Genomic DNA, 14,750 nt, shown 5'->3' with positions numbered 1-14,750 from the left:
CTGTAAACTCTAGAGACTGCCTTGCATGAAAATCTCAGGAGATCAGCACTTTCTGAGATTCTCAAATCAACCGGTCTGGCACCAACAATCATTCAAAGTCACTTAGATCACATTTCTTCTCCATTCTGAAGTTTGATCTGAACAACAATTGAACCTCTTGACCATGTCTGCATGCATTTATGCAATGAGCTGGTGCTATGTGATTCGCTGACTAGATAGTTGCATTAACAAGGTGTACATATGTTCCTAATAAAGTGGCCACTAAGTGGATAGGTACCGATCAAGTACTAGAAGGCTCCTTTCTGAAAAGCACAAACAGTGGGCTGAATGACCTCCATTATACACTAATCATTGTCTGTAATTAATGTATAAAAGGCCAAAGTAGACAATTTCTGGATTATAGGGAATCGATGATTGTGGGGCATCGACAGAAAAAATAGAGCTAAATCAACCACAAACTTGCTGAATACTGTAAAAGACTTGAGGGACAAGTTTTCTGCTATAATTGTTTACTTACATTGAATTATGATACAGTCATGTCAACTAATACACCTTACCATAATCAACTTAAAGAAAAAATATTAAAAATTAAAGCCATATTTCTGATAAATTGACAGCTGAGAAATACTATGTTTATCTACAAAAACCTAAACTATTCCCATCAAGCCTTTTAAATCTTACCATTTTAAAATAATTTTTTAAAATTCAAAAGGATGAATTAGAAACAAAGCAACAGTTCCCAATGAGCACTTGGAAACAAAGATACCAGACTTTACACCATGTCAGAAGATATAATAGTTTCCTAACTCCCTCTCTGTCAGACCATAACAGGAGGTCATGCTGAACCTACTTACACATCCAAGGACACCAATTAAACTAAAATGCCATGCCTCAGACAAAATCTTGTACTTATTTTGCAAAATTACCATACCCCATTAGGTCTTAGATCATCCTTCTCGAATATACCCATGTTAAATAAATGGTAACCATAGCAGTTTCATTTCTGACATCAATCAGGGCAAAACCAAAATCAAAAGGTTATAGGAAAAAATTCTGCTGAAACCATACTTACCATGATTTAATAAAAACTTCACAGTTCAGTCAATTTAACCCTTTTACAAAGTTTCTTTCCCTTATATTAACAGTCTTTTTTATTATATAGTAGAACAAAAGGAAAAAACAGTGAGAGAACCTCCTCATAAACCAATTTGTGATACTCCAATACCTGGTATAATTAACTTTGTACGCATCAAAATCTTCATTCTGGGACCTCTGCCGGAATTGAGAAGGAGTTTCCAGTTTCCAGTAGTTCAAACAAAGCAGAAACATTTTGGAAAGTTCATACATAATCTGCTTTTCTTTGGCAGGAATGTGGCTGAATTTGTACTGAACAAAATTTAGAATTCCCTGGTAGAAACAGAATATTAAAGATTTAAATACAATAATTATGATACATTTATATTCATTTATTCTCAAGCCTTCCCCCTAAAGCAAAACTTTCCTTTTGTTTCCTGTAATATCACCCAGAGAACATCATCTTGTGGAATTGGTAAGACTCATTGGGTTCAATTTTAACTTCTGAGGGTCCAGAATGAATAATTTAACTACCAGCAAAAATATAATAAATTGAGCTATTTTGTAGCCTAGAGCTCATTTATAAAGAATAATTTATCTGACAGACTCAGTGGATAATCCACCTCCATCCCCCCCCCCCCCCCCCGCTATTCAGGCTGATGCAATACTAGTTTGCCCAACATCTGCTTCTACTGCAACAATATAAATATCTGAGTAATAATTAAAAATAATAGACTGTTATGAATACAAACTGAAACTAAAGTACATAACCAAGACCAAATGTTTGGTGCCAAACTGAAGGAGTGGAGCACATTCAGATCTGTTGGCTTTTGATGAGATAGTAAACCCAGGCTGAGATAAAGATACCAAATAATTCAGATTGCTGGTGTGCCCCAACGTATAATCCAATAAGGTTTCTTCATTCAAGGTCATCAAATCCAGAGGCTGTTGAAAACTACAAAGGCTACCATCTTCACTAGATTAGCAAAGCAACAACCAGAATACACTGACAGCTTTATGTATAAAACTTCAGAGAATTGTTTTTAATTAATGCTAGTTTTCTATGCTATAAATTTCTGTTTTTACTTTTTAATTATTTTCACATGTCCCTAATGAACATAGACATTTGTAAACAGCTAAACTGGCTCTGATAGCACAATTTGTCTGGGCAGTCTGTGGACTGAGCTTTGGGGCCCACACTGCAGCCCTGTTGCTCATGGCTCACTGCAATGGGCAGAAGATCCAGAATAGCATCTGGCCTCAGGAGACTCACAGCCACAAAATGTGTGGCAGTGCAGATGGTGCCAACGATGCATGGGCTTTCAGCAGCTTGGGCTTTTACTGAAACCTTTCCCATCCCTATTACTGTACTTCATGCTTACACAGTTCTGAAAATCTTTGCTATATCAGAGGTATATGATAAGCAATATACAAACTCATTTTCTGTACAAAGTATGGCACTCATATCTCCAGCATATCCAATTCAGATGTTCCAACTTTGGTATTTCCTACATCCCTAACTCAACTCCTGTCTGTAAAGTTCTGACTTTTAAAACTCAAGCGCTGAATTATCCGAGTATTACTTTGCTCATTACCATCCCTCCCTCCACCACCACCACAATGTGGAGACCAACACAGAAGAGTCAAAAAGGGAGAACTTCATAGTTAGATTGAAGATGTCCAAGTAATGATGACCAGATCAGAATTTGATGATCTGGTCTAAAGAACCAAAGAACAAGACATAAAGTTTGTAATTATTTCCTTCTTCACTTATAATCTAAACTACAATTTCACTTAAGTTTCTAATATTAAAACCTCACCTGCTCTATACTTGGTTTATCAAATGGAGGGCTTCCCAACTTTTCTTCCACAACAGGACGTACCATTTGCAAGATACATTTTCGTACAAGCTAACAAGAAAGAAAAAGTGTCAGCTACTTATCTTTTTCAACATGCAGAAGAATGATTAAAATGGGGTACATTTTTAGCTTGCAAAACACATTGTGCTGAAATATTTCAGTAGCTGTAAATGTTGCATGACTTTCAAGCTCTCAACACTATTATTGTTATAGAGTTCCAATTGATTGTCAATACACAAATTGTGCATTTCTCAATGTACAATAACAGAGGAAAAACAAACTCATTGGGTTTGATTAGAGACCAGTGGTTCCCAAAGTGGACAATATTAACCCCCTGTGGGCTTCTAAAGGGCAATAAAGATAAAGGGGGCGGTGGGGGGGGGGCACTCAGTAGCAAGGGGAGGAGCTGAGGGACTACAGGCTTAATTTAAGAAATGAATGCTTATTATAAGCATCTATTCCTCAGAGCCTCATAATTGATTACAATGATCCTGTAATCATCTCATCCTTTGCTAACCCACCGTTGTCTTAGACTTTGCTCAAAGCACATTATAGTTGTTGAAAAGCAATATGACATATTTGTATTTGGCATATCATGATAAATATGGACTAAAGAAATCACATTATTTCCAAGCCCGGTCCCTACATTATTGTCATTCACTACTGTAGTACAGTGTAATCTAGTACGATTCCCATAGTCTAATCAGGCAGTGATGAAATTCCTATGAATTAGGATATGGTGTTCAATGAGGTAAAGTTCAGAATCTGCCCTTTCAAATGGTCTTGACCATTATTTCTCTAGCCCACAGCCCAAACAAGATATCACTGCCCCACTTCAGGCAGAGTCAGGCTTTGCCTAACCTATCACAACATCAAAACTTTACCTTTATTGATCGCAGCACTTGTGGTTGGACTTGAGACAATAGGCAATTGACCGTGGTCACTAATCCACAATAAAAATGGTAGAAGCAGACCAAGTGATAAAGAAGTGTAGTCAGTATAGCATGGATTTATACCAGCACCAAGCAACTAACAGCAGCTGGTGTGTCTGTTGTGTAAAAAGATTTTTTCAAATGAGGCAAAGAAACTGTGCAGGCTCCTTGAACATTTGAAGAGAATATACTCTGATAAAGCAAATAAGAACTTAACTTATTTCAGTCATTTCATGAAAACTTTCAGAAACAGAAAACACTTCAAAACACGTTTGCCAGCACTTCACAACAAAATAGTGATAGTTTGTGTGCTTCATACAACATTTCATCGCTCATTGCTGAATCTGGGAAGCTCCATACAATTGGAGAGCTAATTCTACCAGAAGTAAGGGAGGTTCTGAGTGTGGATTTGCATAAGCCACCAGACCAAATAACACTGGATAACAAAAATTTTGCTTCCTGAATACTTTTGGGTGTATCTTATGGATTTTGGGCTGCTGATCATGAAAATCACCATGACATTTCCCAATCACACACTATTAAAAAAAAAAAATCGCCTGTATTTGTTATTTCAATTCATAATTCAAGTCAATTAAAATGTTGCCCACAATGTAAATTTGTTAAGTTTTCTATCTTGTCCAGGCATGGCTGGGAATATTTAGGCAGAGTGGATGCTGCATGGAGGGCAGGTTTCATAAGGGCTATAAAAGCATCACACACACACACACACACACACACACACCATCCTCTGCATTGTGTTTACACATATATCAGTTTGCAATCATGTTGATGTGCATGCTCTACATGCATAGCATATTGTGTGCACTCATTATAAAAAAAAATAGTTGTATTTTCAGGAGTATTTGTCATAGCAAAATGTTTCGCCCATGTTGCAACAGCCATGATACTTTCTGTTATATTTGTGTGTGGTGAGTATATGCTTAAATCTCAAAGACAGATCCTGACTTCTCTTATTAAGAAAGCCCATGAGCTCTACTTTAAGTGTAAAATTGGCAACGAAGACAAAGCCTGGGCTCCTTACATTTGTTGCGCAACATGCACTGTTGATCTTAGCGCTTGGCTCAGAGGTACTCGGAAGTCAATGCTGTTCGCTGCCCTGATGATTTGGCGAGAGCAGAAGGATCGTGTGACAGACTGTTACTTCTACCTGACTAGTGTGTCTGGTTTCTCTGCTAAAAACAAGAAATCCATTGAATAGCCCAATCTCCCTTCAGCCATGAGACCTGTGCTGCATGACAATAATCTTCCAGTACCGAAGACACCAGAGACATGGAGTCTAGATTTGGCAGACGAAGATACCATGATGCATGAGCTAGGAATAGAAAATGACACTGATGCTGATACAGATTTTGAACCCTTTCTATTGAGTAAGCCTCATCTGATAACTCAATCTAAGTTAAATAACCTGGCCAGAGACTTGGGTTTGTCAAAGGCAAAAGCAGAATTACGGGGTTCAAGACTGCAAGGATGGAATCTGCTCTCACCAGGCACAAAAATTTCTGTGAAGGATTTTGATATTTGAGACAGATGTTTCCAGAATAACTGATGCCAAGACTAAGGAAGGCATTTTTGTTGGTCCACAAATCAAACAGGTCATCAATGACAGGTAATCACATGGAAGGCATTCAAGGATGTTGTTGAAAATTTTCTTGGCAACTATAGAGCACCAAACCACGTGCAGCTGGTTGACAACATACTTCCAGCAGACAAAACTACGAAGTGCATTTTTGCATTCCCATTTAGACTTCCCTGCAAGTCTTAGCGCTGTCAGTGCTGAGCATGGCGAAAGGTTTTGCCAGACAATTGTGGTCATGGAGAAATGGGATCAGAACAACAGGAATCCATTAATGCTGGGTGATTATTGTTGGGCATTTAAACAAGAAGCCTCAGAATCTGAATACAAATGAAAATCATCAACAAAACATTTCTAGCTTAGCTGAATTATTGCAAAGTATTAGCAACGTTATGAAATTAAGTGCAATAAAAATTAATTTTGTTTCTCCAAATTCCTACATCATACATGTATTATATGTATGTATACAATGTAGTTATGTGTTCAGCTTCAAGCAGTCTATCACAACCAAAAAAAATTCTAAGAAGCAACACTTTCTAAAAAAATTTGCTGCCCAGTGTAATTAAAGCAATTCTGCACAGTGATAACTCTGTTCAAAGGCGAACTGACAAAATGTCTGAGAATGTTGAAGACACATCATGCCACATACTTGACAAAAGAATTTGCTTTGTAGTTGGATGAATCAACTTTGCCAGGCAACCAATCTTTGCTTTTTGGTTATGTTTGCTTCATAAAAGATGAAAGCATGTTTCAAGAGTTGTTAATTGCAAGGGAACTAGAAACAGGTAAGAAGAGGGAGTCAATATTTTGGGTTGTTGAACAATTTTTCAAGTACATTATGTTCACCAACATTCTTGCTTGTTCAACAGATGGGGCACCATCAATGACACGACATCATCGTGGAGTTTATTAATTTCTTTAAAAAAAGATGTACCTAACATATTTAGCATTCACTGTGTAATTCACAGATAACACCTTGTTGCAAAAAAGTGATCGGTTACACAAATCATTAAATACAGTTATCACAGCGGTAAAAAAAAATTAAGTCCCATAGGCGCCATGGTAGCATAGCAATTACCACAACACTATTAATGCTAGGGGCAGAGTTCAGTGTTCAATTCTGATGTCACCTGTAAGGAGTGTGTAGATCCTCCCAGTCGAAAGATATACTGGTTAGGAGGTTAATTGTCATTAGCCATTGCAATTTGTCCCATGATTAAGTTAGGGTTAAATCTGGCGGGGGTGGGGGGGGGGGTGTCCACAGGTTGCTTGGTGGTGTGGCTTGAAGGGACTATTCCGCACTGTATGTCTAAATAAATTCTCGAAGGGGGGTGGTAACACAAAAAAGTTTGGAAACCACTGGATTAGACCATTAATATATTTGCCCAAAATAATTTATGTTCGGGATTACAAAGTCACATATCCTACAACAGGAATTTTCCAGAATTTTTTAAATAGCCAAATTTTGTTTTATTTCATTGCCCTCATTAATAATACACTGCACAAATTTCAGCTTTCTGACATGAAATTTTTTTGATTTAAATTATAGGATACAGAATAACATCAATAGCTCTCAAATCCTACATTTACATCCATTTTTATCATGAGTGTTTAAATCTCATTCAAGCCTTCTTTCACCCTTTTCTCCCTAGACCAAAGCATCTACTTCATGCGTCCAGAATACTAAAATTCATCTCCTTTCCCACTAATAATCCTACCTTAAAGTAGGGACAAAAACTAAACAAGATCAGATTTAAACTTAATTCCTTTCTTTTCCACACATCAGAATTTCCAAATCTGTTACCTCAAACAGCTCTTTGAATTCTGACTTCATTTAATTCCAGTGCATTTACCTCTTGCCGTGGCTCAGCAATACCTCTCTAATCAGTTAAGTTATAAATTCAGTTATCAAAAAATACAAACAGATCTTCTAGGCTGAAATTTCAAACTACTACTGGGGTGTGCAAGAAAACTAAGTCATGAACAAGCCCTCACATCTATGTTAAAAACGTGCTGCAATACCTAAACACTACAGTTCATCTCAGCAAAGGACAACATTTATCACTGAAACAAGAGCATATATTTTGTCATTTATCATTGCCGTTTGTGAGACATTGCCACATGAGCACAACACCTTACTTTGTACCAGCCACTGCACATCAAAAAGGAACTTCTAAGTACTTCCTCAGACTAAAAACAATTCTGGGTCCTTCTTCCCCCGTCCACCCCCACCTTCCTTAAATAGAAACTAAGAACAATGTTACGTACATGCATACTCATTCAAAAACATTCAATATTTCAAAAAATTAATGGATAATTATGGATTTATTTTAGTACCTCAATGTATTAATTGCTAATTTTTTTTCATATATACACAAATCAATTCCCACAACACACTGGTGTCATCACAGTGTACCCTGCGGATTTTGCAAAGGAAGCTGAGCACGAACACTTCTTTCCAAGTTAACAAGAACTATTGTTCTATTTTTTCAGACCATACAAATAATATCAGCCAAAGCATTGTTTTACTTAAATTAGACTTACTTTGAAAAGATAAAAATACACTTGTTTGGTATCAGTGTCCTCCTCTTGGTGAACGGACATGAACAGATTCTCCACATCCACCACCATCCCAAGTAGTCTGTTAATCTCATCTTCAGAAACATTGTCCAGGTGAGAAACATGGTCTGCTAATGGTCAAATAAATTACAAAATATCACAAATCCAAACATTAAAGCTAAAAAAAAGTTTGTTCAGATCTCTACTATTGTAAAACTAGATCTTATTTCAAAAAACAACTTCCATTTAATTGTCATGTTGCGACTTTTAGAATTCAATCATCCCACCTAAGGAACACCCTCAATGCTCCAGCCAGCTTCAGGTACTTCATCACTGAACTCCCTTCCATCAAACAATCAGGATATGGGGATACTCAATGATTACACAATGTTCATTCCTATTTGCACCCCCTCAGAAAATGATTATCTGTACTCCTTACGACTTAGACAACATTCAGATATTTGCGGATACAACACTGAAGTGTCAGACTATGGTCATCTCCAACTAAAGAATAAGCACCTAGCCCTGACATTCAATGGATTCACCACTGTCAAGTCCACTATCATAAATATTCCGAGGATCACCAATAACCAGAAACGCAGGTGGTCTAGCTACATAAATACTGTAGCTACAAAAACAGATCAAAGGTTGTGTATCCTGTCAAAGTGAATAACTTTGTACCCGAAAATCTTTTCACCATCTGAAGGGCTGAAATCGGGATTGTGATGCAATGCTCTCCACTTACTTGGATGAAAATAGCTCCAACAACATTCAAGAGTCCAGTTCCACCCACAACAAAACAGCTCACTTGATTGAACCTCATTTACCACCCTCAGCATTTCTTCCTTTGGTGTACTATTGATGGTCCGAGTAACTTCTACAGAATGCACTACTTACTCACCTTGCACCACCCAAATCCTACTACTGAGAAGGATAAGGGCATGGAAACACAAATGTCTACAATTTCTTCTCCCTCATGTCACACACCACTCATATAGGAAGCATATCACCATTCCTTCAATTCCACAAAGTCTAATTCCTGGAACTCACTCCACAGCAGCACTGCCGGGGTACCTTCACCAGAAAGACACTGTAATTCACCAGTCTCCTAAGGGGAGTGTAGAAGCCATGCATCTGTTCTCTATCTGCATCGTATTCTGTGTTGCGCATTTATTATGGTAACTAGTCACGAGTGGGATCATGGTAAAAGCGAAGGGAATAAGTCACATATCTGTGCTTTGTTCATCACAATTTGTAGTCTCTAGGAACCAGAGGTTGCATCTTTTGCTGACCGCTGAATAACGCTCCATCACACTTAGCTTACACTTGCATACGCTCAAGATTGTATGTTTGCTATTTGCTAATAAAGGATTGAATACATATCCTCGACTTTTGGAGACAAATCCGTATGGTCACCTGCAGCGGCAATTGTTTTGGTTTTGGTTTGGTCGCTACATTCTGTCAGGAAGTTTTCGACAGTTACACCAAACGAACATCAGCATTCGGACGTGTCCGTGAAATTAGAAACACTGCAGCCTAGAGCAGCTTGTGGCAAGTAACGGCCTTTTGTTGGCTCATGCTGTGTGTTTTGGTTTGAAACACAGTTTTGAATGGTCCAATTGGGGACCAAAAACTGAAAGTGGTGTTTGCCTGACTAGTTGAACCCTTCTGTTGAAATGCTGATTTGAAGTACTTCCATTATCGAAAGCTGAATTGAATTGCTGCTGTTTTGTCTGGGTCGTGCACTTGGAAAACAACACGAGTCAAGTTGGAAGCAGTGACTTTGAAGTCAAGACAAGATAGAAAGTAAAGAAACATATGATACTGAAGATCAGATTGCTGGAGGAAATGAAAATATTTATAAAGCCACAGAACAAGCTGTGACTATGTATGAAGCTGAAGGCAGCGCATCTAATGTGCACGCAGCATGTTCTATTGCTAGCAGATCGTCCTATGCATCTGATACCTCATCAGCACGTATTAGAATGGAGGCTGATTTAGCTGAGTTATACACAAGATAATATTGAGGGACAAACACACATTGGAAGAAAAAAGGGAACCGCTTTGGAGAGACAAAGAACAGTTAAAAGTGCTAAGGGCTTCAAGTGCTGTGGGTGCTAAACATGCTCCAGCAGGACAGCTGTATGGTGAGAGTTCCTATGTTGACATGGAAGAGAGAAAATCCAGCATACTCAATGTCAATGTGGATACATTTAAGGAATAAAGGTCTATGAGCCATGAGTTTGAACCCCAAGGGACAGTTCAGGGTGTTCACTTTCAGCCTGTACCAAGGAGGCACTCTGAAGCTATGCCATATCCAATAGCACAAGCTGCTTCTGAGGACATTGATTTACAGTATGATGACACTTGTGTTATAGATGATAATGGTCTAAATGCCACACTGAACGCCATAAAGACACAAAAGGAAATAACAAGCATAGTGATGCAACAACACCTCTGCCTAAAAGCGAGATTCAAATTTTCAATGGCGATCATATCGCAGTATTATTCATTCATGAGGGTTTTCAAGAATAACATTAGAGGCAAGATGGATAATTATGGTAACCATCTCTATTTTCTTGAACAGTTCACTGGAAGTTACCCTAGAGAGCTTGTCAAAAGTTGCCATCCAGTTGGCCCAGAGCAAGGATATCTAAAGGCCCAAGCTCTACTACAAAGACACCTCAGTGATGAGCACAAAATTGCTGCAGCCTACACGGAAAAGGCTCTTTCATAGCTACATATCAAATCAGAAGACATGAAAGCTCTTCAAGATTATATTCTTTCTCTAAGAGGCTGTTGCAATGCCATGGAAGACATGCAGGACATACGTGAGTTGGATGTGCCTGCTAATGAGGATTGTTGTGAATAAACCGCTTGATAAACTTTGGGAAAAATGGAGATCGACTATCTATAAATTGCAAGAAAGGCACAATCGTAAGGTTACTTTCACAGATACTGTTGATTTTATTGAAAGTAAAGATTGCTACACACCCAGTGTTTGGGGAAAAAAATATAATGCTATATTGCCAGCAGTAAGTAAAGGTGTGAACAAAACTGGATCATAAATTTATTCTCAAGCTAAAGGAAGCAGTTTTGCCATTACTGTAGCTACTCTGGAAACTGAAGCCACATCTGAGCCTGGAACTGATGAAAAGGGTGCCGATTCAAAACAAGTCGTGAATAAAGCAAACACTGCAACGAGTACCACCCTGGTATCTAACAGCCTTATGGAGGCTGATGATCATGACTGTAAGCTTCTTATAATTCCATTTCAAATGAAGTCTAAGAACAGTAACAAGACAGTGGTTACTTATACTTTCATAGATCAAGGAAGTACAGCAGTGCTCTACACAGCGAGCCTCATGAACAAGCTCAACCTGACAGGAAAAGGAACGCGTGTTCTCTTATGCACGATGGGTCAAGAGAAGGTTGTGAGTAGCTACGTTGTTTCAGGATTGGAAGTGGCTGGCTTAGGTAGTGAAAACTTTTGTGAACTGCCTAACATCTATACGCAGGAACATGTGCCTGTCAACAAAGAGAATATTCCTCGTCAGGAATGGTCTGACCCGAAGCACATTCATTTCCTGGAAATTGAGTCAGAAATTGAGCTGTGCCTAAGACATTGGAACCGCTGCAAGTGATTCGCAGTGTTAATGATGGACCCTATGTAATCAAAACAATGCTGGGTTAGAATGATAATGGGCCATTGAAAAGAGACCATGGTGGTGGAAGAGTCTACATTCAGACAGCTGACAGTTAACAGGATTTCAGTTTTGCGCTTAGATGAGCTTTGGCAGCAGCGATTCAAGACAGATTTTCCTGACTGCAGTCAAGAGGAACAACCTGCTTTGTCAGAAGATCACAATCCAGTATAGACTGCTTACCAAAAAAGGACATTTGTGTAAATGTAGAGATTTCATGTAATTATTCTAGTATAATAATTATGGAGCTGGAATGTAAGAGCCATGCATCTGTTCTAGATCTGCATTGTATTCTGTGTTGCGCATTTATTATATTTATTATGGTAACTAGTCACATGAGTGGGGTCATGGTAAAAGCGAAGGGAATAAGTCTCATATCTGTGCTTTGTTCGTCACAGTTTGTAGTAGCTGGGACCAGCAGAGGTCGTATCTTTTGCAGCCCGCTCAATGATGCTCAATTATGCTTATCTTACACTTCAAGATTGTACATTTGCTAATTGCTATAATGATTGAATATATATCCTCGACTTTTGGAGCCACATTATTGAAGTAAGGGCGCGGCATGCAAGTATAACAAATCCATAGGCTAACAGGCAGCGACAATTGTTTTAGTTTTGTTTGGCCAAACCAAACCAAATGCAGAACGTAGAATACAATTCAGATAGAGAACAGATACAGGGCTCCTACATAAAAACCCACACCATCAAAATGACTGTAGGAGCCATGCATCTGTTCTCTATCTGCATTGTACTGGGTTGCACGTTTATTATGTGTATTATGGTAATTGGTCACGAGTGAGGTCATGGTAAAAGCAAAGGGAATAAGTCACGTACTTGTGCTTTATTTGTCACACTTTGTAGTAGCTGGGGAGCAGCAGATGTCTTTTGCTGACTGCTCAGTAATGCTCAGTTACACTTAGCTTACACTTGTTTCATCACTTCAAGATTGTATGTTCACTAATTGCTAATAAAGGATCGAATACACATCCTCGACCTTTGGAGCCACATTACTAGAGTGAGGGCACATCATGCAAGTATAACTAATCCGTAAGGTCACAAGCAGCAATTAACTTGAGTTTGGTTTGATTTGGTCACTTCAGGGAGCTATGAGTGGCAATAAAGTACTGGTCTTGCAGTGTTGCCCAAAACCAAAAAATCTAAAGACTTTAAAAATAAATGTATATCTTCGATGCAGCAAAGACAATCGATATGTTACAAGGCTTATCAAATTTTGACATAAAGCCTCAACACCTTCAGATGAAGTTCCATATTGAGGGACTTAAGGATTAAATTCTGGAGATGAGTACTTGAGTGCTTCTTCATTGCACAGGCATCAAGTTAAACTCTAACCCCAGAGTTAACTAAGCATCTGCCAAACTGATAAAATTATCCAATTCCCACAATAGCTTAAAGCATGAAGGTAAAATTGCCATCGACAATGATAGTTACCTAATGTGTGTCCACAACTGCGACAGGGCTCACTCAGGCTGACAGCTGGCTGTTGAATTTCCATTCTTGGGGCTGTAGGATGTCTGGGATTTTTCCAGCCATTACACTTACAGGTATCATTGACCTAGAGAGAATTTACATAAAATTCTATTTTAAAAATGTTTTATCAAACATAGAACTCGCCGATTTACTGTATATTCCAAATACAATGCAGTTTTCTTTGGAAAGTTGTAAGATGGAATATACTGTTTTTCACCTCCAGAAGAGGAATTGCTACAAATATGAAAAATATCGTAACTCCAATGTATCAAAAACTCCACCATGGAAGGTCCTAAGCCCAGCTGTGAGGAGGGTTGGACATGGGACTAGCAACCCCATCCAGTAAAAACCCAGAGCTACAGAAACGCAAATAGAAGCTTCACAGACCTCATTCCTGGGAGAGGAAAGATACACCAAAAAGATGGGATACACCTGGGGAGAACTTGAAAAGCTGGCCCAGGACACAAGATTCTGGCAGCTGCTGTCGGCAGCCTATGCCCCAGCAGGGTTGATAGGCTTAAGTAAGGACAATGTAGCAAAAATATGGTTAATTCCACAACAGATGCCTCAGAAATTTGTAAAGTCAGTAACTATTCTGGCAATTTATTGCTCTGCATTAATTCTGCATGTTTATTTCAGCAGAATGCCAATAAATCTAAACTATCTTAATTTAATACATGCCCCATTTTCATAAGTCATTTTCACCCTCATTCTTTCTTGCCCTACTGGTGATAACCCCAAAGATTGTAAGATTCTCCAAAATGAGTTTTCAGTTGCCCCCCCCCTCCTCCGCCCATACATGTTCCGTTCATTAACTACTGCTGGTTTGTAATAATTCACTTTCATTTCAGGGAATATTTTTTGTCACCCTGCTATGCTTCACTTCTATCCCTTAGGCTCTCCTCCACTGCTCCAATTCAATTCTGAGGAACTTCAATGGCCTTTAGGTTTTATTCTTTTCCCATTGTAAAGATAGTTTCTCACATTCCATTCCACTTAACAATCTGTGGTTGCTCCAAGGAATTTTGCTGAGTATTCTCCTTGATTCAGTGGTGTAATGGGGACCTTATCTTCCTTTCTTCATGTAATCTCTTTGACCACGATGCTATTTCTCTGGGGCAATCACACTGCCTTCCTTTCAAACATACAACCTTGTTTCTCGAAATGTTCCTACTAAACAAGTGAAACTAAACCTATTGAGAAAATTCATTTGAATTCCCTAGTTAGATGCTTTTAAAACTTATGATATGATCAAATTTCTAAGATGATACTACTTCCCCACCCTATCTCAGTCTCTATGCCAAACACAACTGAAACTAAATCTCTTATGTCAGTACATGATCCATATTCCTCCACTCCCTATATGATGTCAAAAATCTGTGATAATTTATGCAGACATAAAACATCACAGAACAATTTCTCCCACAAAGGAATCTGGTATACAGGTGCATAATTCCTTGAAATTGGTGTTGTAGGTAGATAAGTTCATAAAGAGAACTTTTGGCACATTGCCCTTCAGCAATCAAAGTATTGAGTACAGG

General features: G+C 38.5%; 1 protein-coding gene across 2 annotated transcripts in view; it reads right to left on the bottom strand.

Moving 5' to 3' along the window:
• The window catches only part of kat2a (K(lysine) acetyltransferase 2A), a 68,011-nt gene that overhangs the window by 48,903 nt on the left and 4,358 nt on the right, over positions 1-14,750 (bottom strand). For both annotated transcript variants that reach the window (XM_072249029.1, XM_072249030.1), the window contains exons 2-5: positions 13,171-13,294; positions 8,004-8,149; positions 2,895-2,984; positions 1,226-1,407 (exon numbers count right to left, since the gene is read on the bottom strand). In XM_072249029.1, coding sequence (XP_072105130.1) covers positions 1,226-1,407; positions 2,895-2,984; positions 8,004-8,149; positions 13,171-13,294 — 542 coding nt within the window. The remainder of the gene's footprint in view (positions 1-1,225; positions 1,408-2,894; positions 2,985-8,003; positions 8,150-13,170; positions 13,295-14,750) is intronic.

Source organism: Mobula birostris, chromosome X (assembly GCF_030028105.1).
Source record: "Mobula birostris isolate sMobBir1 chromosome X, sMobBir1.hap1, whole genome shotgun sequence".
Lineage (NCBI taxonomy): Eukaryota > Metazoa > Chordata > Chondrichthyes > Myliobatiformes > Myliobatidae > Mobula > Mobula birostris.
Note: the sequence above shows the minus strand (reverse complement) of the source record. Positions and strands in the feature narration are given on the sequence as shown.